At 39.6% G+C, this 10,436-nt stretch overlaps 1 protein-coding gene across 1 annotated transcript in view; it reads right to left on the reverse strand.

Moving 5' to 3' along the window:
* The window catches only part of LOC139287600 (cyclin-dependent kinase-like 5), a 28,639-nt gene extending 18,203 nt beyond the window's left edge, over positions 1 to 10,436 (reverse strand). Inside the window, exons 1-2 of the mRNA XM_070908711.1 lie at positions 10,373 to 10,436; positions 8,382 to 8,416 (exon numbers count right to left, since the gene is read on the reverse strand). Coding sequence (XP_070764812.1) covers positions 8,382 to 8,416; positions 10,373 to 10,436 — 99 coding nt within the window. The remainder of the gene's footprint in view (positions 1 to 8,381; positions 8,417 to 10,372) is intronic.

Here is a 10,436-nt window from a genome sequence, read left to right on the forward strand (position 1 = left end):
ACATTTTTGAGCATACTGTTACACTACAAAACTAGCCTCTGACCTCTTGACCTTTATCAGTTTCAGCAACAAGGAAGTGCTCCGATTTCGTAGTTTTATCTTTTAACTTCCTGTCTATAATGGAAGTGGGAATTGTTGTAGTTTTACAATATAACATACAGAGTAGAAAATAAAAGATTTTCTTCCACAGCATTCTAACATCATTCATCGGCTGCTAATAGCGGTTGTAGCGGCGCTAATTCCATAATTTCTCCTGCACAGTGCCAGGTTCCACTAGTCATGTTATTATAGCTAATAGCCCAATGGTGACTGGTCAGAATGTGTTGGCATTTGTGTTTTTCTAATGTGAATATACTGTATATAACAATATGATTCATAACAAATTAGTGTGGTCGTTCAAAATGTGTGCTAATACAATATTTCTGTATAGTGTACAGTGGAGTTTTAGTTATACTATTACACTATGCAGTCCAGTTTTTATTGTGTAACGTGCTTATTATTCAAAATTATATTATTAATATAATATGTACAGTAAATTTTAAGCTTAGCTTAGCACAAAGGCTGGAAACACAGGCTAGCTGTTACACCCTGTTTCCAGTGCTAAGCCAAGCGAACCGACGGCTCGCAGTAGCTCCATATTGACCTTACAAAGGTTAGGGTTAGGGCTCTAAGCAAGAAAGCAATGAAGGTATTTCAGAAAATGTCGAACTACATCTTTAAGCATAAGCGCTCTTCAAATGTTTCACCATAGAAACATCAAGCTACTGCTACAACACAAAGTAAGCTAGTTGAGCTATTTTAGCTTGTTAACACTGAAGGTAACTTTGCGCCAAAGATTGTCTTTTTAATTAGACATGTGCGGTGCATGTGGTGGTGTGTCAGCCCATATGACCTCCTCATTAATGTGGACGTGTGACGTGCTGATAACCCAGCTGATGTACAAATCTGATTTTTGAAATTTTGTGCACTATTCATAGGCTTAATTGGTAGCAGAGGCACCCACAGCACCATGCTAGCTGGCACACAAGTCGTGCTTAAGGCTGAGAGCCATTCACCATGAGAGGAAAGTATACAAACAACAGTGCCTGTTGATCATGTTCGCTAAGAATGGCTCTGTGTTGGCGTCTGTCTTTAGCCCTCAGGGTCTTCTGTGAACCTAAACTGTGCCAGGAAAATGCAACCCCATGCCATACTGGAGCTGCCAGGAGCCTTCACCATAAGAAGCAAGCACTGTGCCCGTAGACTCCTCTTGGCATGTGCCACATATGTTCTTACTCACTTGCTAATAATAGGATGACTCATGTGACCACGTGACGCTTTCTGCGGCTCAGGAGAACACTTGCTGCGCTCTTTGGTCTCAGCACACAAAATTGCTTGTTTACGCTTAATAACGTTGATTATGCAATGCAAGCTGTCCACAGCGTGTATTATTCTCTATAAAGTTTTCTACAGACTGCAGTTAATGAAAGTGCCGACTTATTGTTTGAGGGAATTTGATTTACTTGTTTACTTAGCTGTCTGTTTCGTCTCACATGTCAACTAATGCATGCGCATCCCTGTCAGGAGGTATTTCTCTCTACAATCAACTCAAGCTGATGTCTTTCCCTTAGCTTTTCATGCCAACGCCACATTAGCTTCTCTTCTCAAGGAACATTAGGGTCAGCATTCTTCCTCTTCCTGTTCCAGTCAGCTTAACTTGTACCTGGTATTAAAGTAAATGTGCGATTGCGTTTACATATGAAGTGCTGAACTGTTAAGTCACATGCTCAATTTTCCAAATACAGTCACCTCATATTAGTCATCATTGTAAATACACACATTCATAATTATAATTTTGATTTGTACAATATGTAGGATTTGCTGTAGATATGGTCGGCACAGATAGAGTGAGGTATCGACGGGACTCCTAACTCTATATTATTCAAAATACTTCTGTGCACTGTAGGTTCTCTTGTTGCTATCTATATAATTTACATATAAGAAAATGCAACATGCATGATACATGATGTATTTCCTCATGTGATCTCGAGTGCTCTGAGATGTTCAGCCAACAAATCAAAAATAACACACCTTGTTGCATATTGAAATTCTGTCGTGAAAATGAAGGGAAAGCAAATGCAAACTGTTATAAAATGCAACATGAATGTGGATATGTTATCTGGATGATAAACATGCTCACAGCCCTGCATTTACACCTGCTATTTCTGTGCTTTCTCACCTGCATCCTGTCAACACAGTAATGGGATCTTATTTTATATATGCCAAGCAGGCAATTAGGTAAGGAGGTAAAAAGCCTGTATACTGTCAACAAAAACAAACATGGCAGGCGTGCGTTTACCAAAAGCAATGTTAGTGTACAGCCTGTACTATGTTTTTTCTTTTGCGATGGAGAAGAGCCATCTTTTCAGATTTTTTATAGACGTAGAAGATGACTCCTCACACACACCTGCTCTGCAAGCTCCTTCAAGATATCTTTGTGAAGCAGTCATAACAGTGATTTTATTGGTGATTTGAAGGGCAAAAATGGTCCTTTCATGTTGTCCTGGAGGTTTATGACATATCAATCTGCACTCATGACTTTTCTTCTCTGTGGGCAGACGCTTACTCAATGATGCAAACTACTTTAAGGACTGCATTTACACTTGTCTGACTCTGGCTGAGATCCAACCATAGTAGCCGGGACACCTCCGCAGTCAGGACCAGGGCTTTGCATAAAGAAGCTTAATTCTATAAATCTCCTACGATTAATGAAAACATATTACAGATACATTACAGTGCTTTCAATCTTCCTGAATCATTTCAGAGCCCCGACGCTGTCAATGTTTTACCTCTCTGTAGACGGAGTGGCGGGGGAAACCAGTTCATGGGATGATAAGCACATTCAGGGCGACGCTGTGTGGAGTGCGCATTCCTAAGAGGTGTTCCACGCTTAAATAAATACTCACCACAGCTATGTTTACCCTCTCCCTTCTACATTTCCCATACCGCCGCATGCTAAAGAACTGCCAATGGCGATGTACAAGCCTTATCCAGGATTTAGATTAGCTGCTCGAGAGAAGCCTTTGTGTTTGACTTACTTCAGAGGTAAGTTTCAACTAAGACACAAAGTGTCTCATGTGTAAATCTCTCAGGTCCCAGAGTTGGGTGGGAGGTGAAACTAGTGATAAACAGAAAGTGTGCCACACTGAAACGCACCTCAATTCACCACTTCAATTGTTTCAAAAGTTTCTATTGCAATTAATTCTACAGTATCGTTTCAGCAGAATTTTTCTGCTGTATAAAGCAAAGAGGCAAGTATGCATAGGATCAAGGTTTGTGGGTAAATATACATTTTCACCTCAACTATGAGCCACCCCTGCTCAGACAAAGTGTATATACAGTACTCGTTTATGTCCTAAGAATCTGTTTCCTTTAAATTTCCTGTATCACAACGACATGCGAAGAACAAGAACAGAAATTTCAAGTTTCAAATTTCAGAGAGCCACATGTAGGTTAGCTTCATCTGTAATCTACCGTGAGCAAACATGCCTTACAACATGTCAATGAACTCAAGGTCAGACTGAACAAGAAAAAAAGGGTGGTTTCCATTCTTCCCAGTTTCGTTAACACATTGCATTAACAAATGCAGTGCCAGCACCATATTACCAAGAAAAGAAATGCTGTTTTGGTCAACTATATTGAGTGGGAGGTAGAATTCATGAAGTAAACCATCATACAACAAGTGCTAGCAGTTAAAAAATGAGGAAATGTGCCATAGTATTGGACAAACAGAAATCTTAACCTGGCACGGGTGCTATATGGACTGATCACAATTCATCCTAAGAGGGATATGAATGCCTGTAAATGTCAAGGCTATCCATCCATGAGCTGTTTCATTTCATTGTTTTATTTCAGTCTGAACCAAAGTGGTGGACCAACCGACAGACCGTCATTGCCATCCCTCGAGCCACGCCCCTAACACGTGGCTAGAAATCAATGGATTCTTATTTGGGAAATCTGTTTTATCTTGAACTTTATATTTTTTTAAAAACAGCTGCATATTGGCTTTAGCAACATCCTCGCTCAGCTCAGTTCAGTGACAAAAGCCTCCTAATTAGCTAACATAAATTAGCATACTTCATGGGGTTTTATCAAGCATCAACAGACAAGAGAGAAAGGCCTGGAGCATCATTGTGGCTCAGTTGGCAAAGGTGCACATGTAGCCGCAGCATCCTTGAATCTAGTTGTCCCCTAATTTTCTGTCATCACACCACAATAAAACACAGCATTCCCATTAGAGAGTGTGTGTGTGTGTGTGTGTGTGTGTGTGGGGGGGGGGGTTAGTGAACCCAAACATGTTCTTTTGGTGATCCATTTACATGGACAAGAAATGAATAAAAGATGGGCCCAAACTACAAGACAAAAGCTCCTCTGTGTCCCAGTGTTCTCAAGCCTTTTTGACATAGCAGCATTTTGCAGTTTTAGTTGGGGGGCTCTCTTTATCAAAGAGCTGTGGCAAAATTTGACAAGACAGCACAAGACTGAGTGAGGCAGGAAAAAACACGAGTAGGTTTTTTTTTTACCAGGTAGCAACAATAGCTGGACGTTAATATGGTTCTGCAACATCAAGCATCATATTCTATATCAACTTTACATTTAGTCTGTATTCTGTCAGTTATTAAACTCTGTCTACGTGGTGTTTATGCACTGGCTTCTAAATGTAAATCATCAATAAACATGAACGCAGGTCTATTTTATAACAATCTGTCATAAAGTGTTGTAAAGTCAATAAAAGCCGTAGCAGCCGACACGCAGCCATTACACACAGTAATACACTGTATATACTTAGCAATAACAGCCTACTGTGACACATGTAGGTCAAATCTATTATCCCATTTGTGTGGTATAATTTGGGTATCAATATATAAAGAGAGTAACTCATGCTGGAATAATAGTTTAGACTTGTAAAAAAAATTTGATTAGTCATCCACATACACTTATCTGCTTAGACCATATAGGCTACTAAACTGACGATGACAAGATACCTGAAACCTCCAAATAATGTCATCAAAATCTCTGTCCTTGATATTATCCTTTTCTCTATGTCACTTCCCTATGTCACACTGAGAGCCCAACTGACTCTTAAGTCTGTGCTCATGTTGTAAAGCCTACGTGGGGGTATGCACCCTGTAATCCAGCGGCCTCTTAAATAGATTCAGATTATTGTGTGGAAATTGGTGAATGCATACTTGCATTTCCAACCTTTCTATAGCTGTCCCCAGATCTCTCTCGGATCTAATTATTCCTGTTAAATACATGTATTGTATAAACCAAATTTGAGGGGCGTGTCACTGGTGAAATAAGTATGTTCTGTAAGCACGAGCAGCTGCGTCTCAGCAGCGGTTGTTACATACAAATGAAGCCATTTTCTCAGGCCAGCTCACTTCCCTGCTCATAGTCGCAGCACCATGAAACCCTTGGTAAGCGTATGTGTTATTCTGCTTTGAAAGTGTCAAGCTCATGCGTGTGTGCATGAAGTGTGTGTTTGACTGCATGCCCACGTCTGTGTGTATGCACACATAATTATGCAGCATAGATCTGTGAGTTAGCCCTTGAAAAAACATGTCGGTTCATTCACACTAACAATACAATATTTTCCAGATGGCACCGGTCCATATTGATCTGCGGCCAGAGAATTCATCCTCCTGTGCTTTCACACGTCAAGCAATAAAGTTACCAACAGATACTCTTTCAAAACTGCATATATTATGGGATTTCCAGCACACACACGAGGCCCACAGAAGAGTAGCAAAATGTCAGACTTTGCTATACGCCAGAGAAATAATGAAAGTGTAATGAGCTAATTAAAAAGACCAAGTCCAAATTAGCTTTATAAACTATGTCAAGTCAAGTAATTAAAACACAGGTAACAAGCAATCTCTTTAAATGTTTGTTTTTCAACCACATGTAATCTAGTAAACCACCAATCAGCACTGTTGATGAGGAGTGACGCAGCTTATTCCTCCACAGCTAAGAGCCATTAGGATGGTAAAATCCTCTGAGATCAAGGCTACCATTCACCTGTCATAGGGCTTGTTTCATGTGCTACCTCCTTCATGCAAACCCTGTCTATTCTGTAATAAGCAGCATCTAAATAAAAGAGGGAAGTAAGAGTAGACTAGCAGCGATGCTGATCTTTCCAATCCAGTTTGCAAGAGATCGTACATACAGTTTGGAGAACTCTGATTTAGAACTGATTCATTGCAAGTTGGACTGTAAAATTATTTAAAGCTGTATTAAATGTTTTTTTTGGCCATTTATTATCAATATTATCACTTTATTGTTATGGGGAATAGTTGCCCATTTATTATCACCTTAAATAAAGTTGTATTGCCTCCATACACGTTTGCAGTGTCCTCAAATATTGCTCACCTGCATATTAAGATGGTAAAATCAATTGATATGGTAAAAGAATCAAGGCAGCTGATAAACAAAGCCAGAGACCTCAGACTATATCTAAGCAAACCGTTCCTTTTTGTAGTTCCATGCATCTGCAGCACAATTGCACTACGTACATGTAAAGAATATGGTGGTCATTCTGTAATAAAACTGTATTTAAACTGAGGCCAAGGCTGATATCAAAATCAGATAAAAAAAAATCTAATAATATATCAACCAATACACATTTCTTTATTCTCCATCAATATTGGACCAACTGATGTATCTGTGTGGCTTTAATGTTGACTGTTCTGATAAACCAAACACTGAACAAGCGTTAGTGACGAAAAGTCATTATTTCCGCAAGAATGATAAATATTTGTGATTATGGGGACGATGACGGATTTTCGCACAAATAAACACAGTGAAGAGAGTGTTGCAGACAAAGAAACAGCCTCCATCTGTTGCGTGGACCTAACTGAGGTCTATTGATGCGAGTTCTGTTATATAAAATGGAGACATTGGCATTTACAGCTGCCTAGGCCGGGGATCAATCAGTCTGAATGATAAAGCCCAGTAATTATAGGCTGTGATTCCGGCTTGCAGCAGGGCCTTTCTTCTTTTTTCCTCACTTCTTGAGTGCTTGCTCAACATCAAGTCTGGTTGCCATTGTCTTTTACAATTTTGACGCTTGGAAACCTGGACGCATTGGAAACCTGGCTAATGGATACACTGAAGGCAGATGCGCGGCAATTGCCAAACAAGAAAAAACACCAAGGGTTTTGATGAGGAAGGCTCAGAAAGTGTTTAGTCTGTTTCCTGCAGATCTCTGTAAGTAGGAGGTAGTTAGTGTCTCTTATTCATGTTGGATTGCTGTCAATTCCTGGCACAGCCTCTTCCTAAAATGGACTGAGATGACAAGGCTATTACTGCAGTGCAAGTCGTCTGCTTTTTTGTGTGTTGGTTTCCTTGTTCTTAAGCTAAAAAATGAATTGCTTTAACTCAACCTATCTTTTACATGAATGAAAGCAAACCAAGTGGCAGAGTAGTGGAAGAATTTAAGTTGACAAATGCGTTGCCATTCAAAGCAGATCTTTCTCACCAATGAACTCAAGCAGAGACAAAAACACTATCACCAATTATCCAGCAGTCCACGGGAGCCACTTAAGGCATCACTGTAATTCTAAGGCACAGCACCATTGCAGTAAACTAAAGCAGAGTGACCAGGTGCATAAAGGCCACATGCTTCAGACAAACCTCCCTTTAAAAAAACACAATATTCTCTGGGCTTCTGCAGGCCTTTCTTAACCTCCAACAGGCATAAACCTAAAGTCAACTAGCCGTATCTTTTTTCTAGCTAAACACACAGAACACTCCAATCTCCATCCTTAAAGGATAAGGATGGTGACAGTCGATGTGTTTGTTATTGTCAATAATAAAAAGACCAAAACCAACAATGTGTTTGTCTGACTCCCACTTCCCCAGCCTGTCTGTGCCTCTCAACCCCAACCTCACAGTTTCCTACTGAAGACGGAAATCTTTAAAAATGGGTCATGAAGTTATACTTTAATTTTTAAAAAAGAGTAAATCATTTCCTAAAATAGCTGGGCATTGTAGTTTTTAGCAAATGTAACTCAAACAGGAGTAAATAGTGCATTTGTTGGGGACTATTTTCAAGTGCAGATTAATACACATTGGGCGCTCTGATTAGTATTTCCAGTAATTTGGTGCTCTCATGAAATTTGTTGACAATAAGAAAAATATACACTATCACCAGATTTATCCTTTAAAACCTTTGCTGACTTTCTGGCATGACAATGTTTTCATGTGGAAAGTATATGACATGAAAGACGTAATATAACAAGATCAGGGTCTGGACAAACAACTGATGATTGGAATGGTTTGACAAGACCATTAAGTAACAGCAGACTGACGTGATTATATGAAAATTCACAAGATCTTACCTTGTGTCGACACTTCAAAACAACACCATAGGCACCTGAAAAAAAGAAGCAAACCGCATGTTTAACTAAGATTTACCACATGTAATCTTTTCATGAATATTCAAAATATGAATGTATTCCAAACGCTACTTTTGCCTTTCAGGTACATCTACTTCACTCAACAGAAATGTGGATTTGTGATTAACAATTCCAGCATGACCTAAAGTCATTACAAAACAAAGAGATTCTCACATGCAGCGAGTAGGCCAACAATGCTAACAAGTGCAAACTGAGCCCTTTTTTATTTCAAGGTTTTAAATCCTCTTTTTTTAATGCTTCTCATATGTTCACGAGTTGAGGAAAAACATCCCCCACTATAAAAGGACAGGTGGCTCAGAAAGTAGGACACAAGTGTTGGCGAGCTACTGTAGTTCTGATGTTATCGACCCTGGCAGTCACACACACACATCCCCTGAGGGTTCAAGAGGAATTCTTGGACTGAGCAGGCATATGACAAACTGCTCCGTGCTCCTTCACAAACACATCAGTGCTACAAGAAGTCATCTAACTCTCTTCAAGATGATGTTGTAATACATTTACAGTCTTTCGAACTAAGTTTAGATACATAAGACAGAAGGTTGTACCACCTTTTGACTCCAATGACATAAAAACACACAAAACAGGGGGTTTTGTGGGTTTTAATTAACTACAAATGGCATGTACTTAACATCATTGCCTTTGACTTTCCAAAAAATTACCCATGTTTATGGATTGATTTCCTACATTCAAGGTGGACAAGGTGGTGGTTTTCATTCATTCTGAAAAAGCTATGAAAATAAACTTAGTCTCTTCATGGAATCTATAGCAAAGGAAAACAGAGAAGTGGCGGCTGAAAGCCATTGAATTCATGAGCTACTTAACAACCTTAAGACAAACAATAAGCAAACTTGACAGCATGAAAAGGACAGTGTGAATTAAATGTAACTTTTTGCATAAAAAATATTTTGTATTTGTCAGCTGACTCTCAAATACAGGATGTTGGTATTTCCCAAAGGCACAGAAAAAAGGAATCATTTCGAATTATTCCTCCCATTCATTCTCCTCCGTAGCTGGATATGATTGCATACGATTCTGAGCAGATTCTGAGTGTTTAATTACTAGAGTGGGTCTACATGCTGCACTCAGTCCTAAATGATTAACAAAATTGACTGACCTCAAGATCACTGAGGAAAAATCTATGATGCTGGATCAAGTGGAGCGCGCTGTGCCATGAGCGCAAAGGCAGTAAGTACAGCTGGACGGAAAAACTTCTACAACTAAAAGTGCTGGCCTTTCTTCCAGGCCGACTCATCGTCGGACAGGCGTTCAGCCTTCAAAATCCAGCTCAAAGTTTCCCTGTGTCCCTTCTAGCGACACATTATACACACATTACAAAACTTCTAGGATGTGGGAGTAGGGGTGTAAAAACTGGGACAAGTGGGTGGCCTCACCTCAGGGCCTCTGCCACTTTATATCAACCAAGCGGCTCAGGGAAAAACGAAAGCATTGAGCAATGAGAAGCATTTCAGGGGGAATTTAACTATCAAGTCAGAGTAACCCCTGTTGTGCCCCATTGGTATTTACCACAATATAACTGAATCAGAAAAAACACCTCTTCATTTCTACAATAACAACACAAGAGTATGAATTCAGGTCACAGTACCTAGTTTCAGTTTTTCCATGTTAAAATTCTTCCTAATGAATAAATATTTCAAAAACTGTCCTTGACCTTATTGAGTTGTGCAACCGATCAGGCTTTTAACAGCATTTCTCCACAGACAAATTAGATAAAAACAATCAGATGATTGCTCACTCAAAAGCCCCGCAACAAATTTGCGAGTGTGCTACCGCACATGAAAGGCTGTGGCTGAAGGCTAGACTGGACGAGTAGTCACAGTTGCAGACTGAAAATGGACAAAATATGCTTTTATATTTCATTACATTTTGCAGAGGCATTGAATTAGAACTCTCACCTTCACCCACAATCCCAAGGACTTCAAATTTATTCATCACATCACCGATGTCAGGGATCTTCAT

Source organism: Enoplosus armatus, chromosome 7 (assembly GCF_043641665.1).
Source record: "Enoplosus armatus isolate fEnoArm2 chromosome 7, fEnoArm2.hap1, whole genome shotgun sequence".
NCBI lineage: Eukaryota > Metazoa > Chordata > Actinopteri > Centrarchiformes > Enoplosidae > Enoplosus > Enoplosus armatus.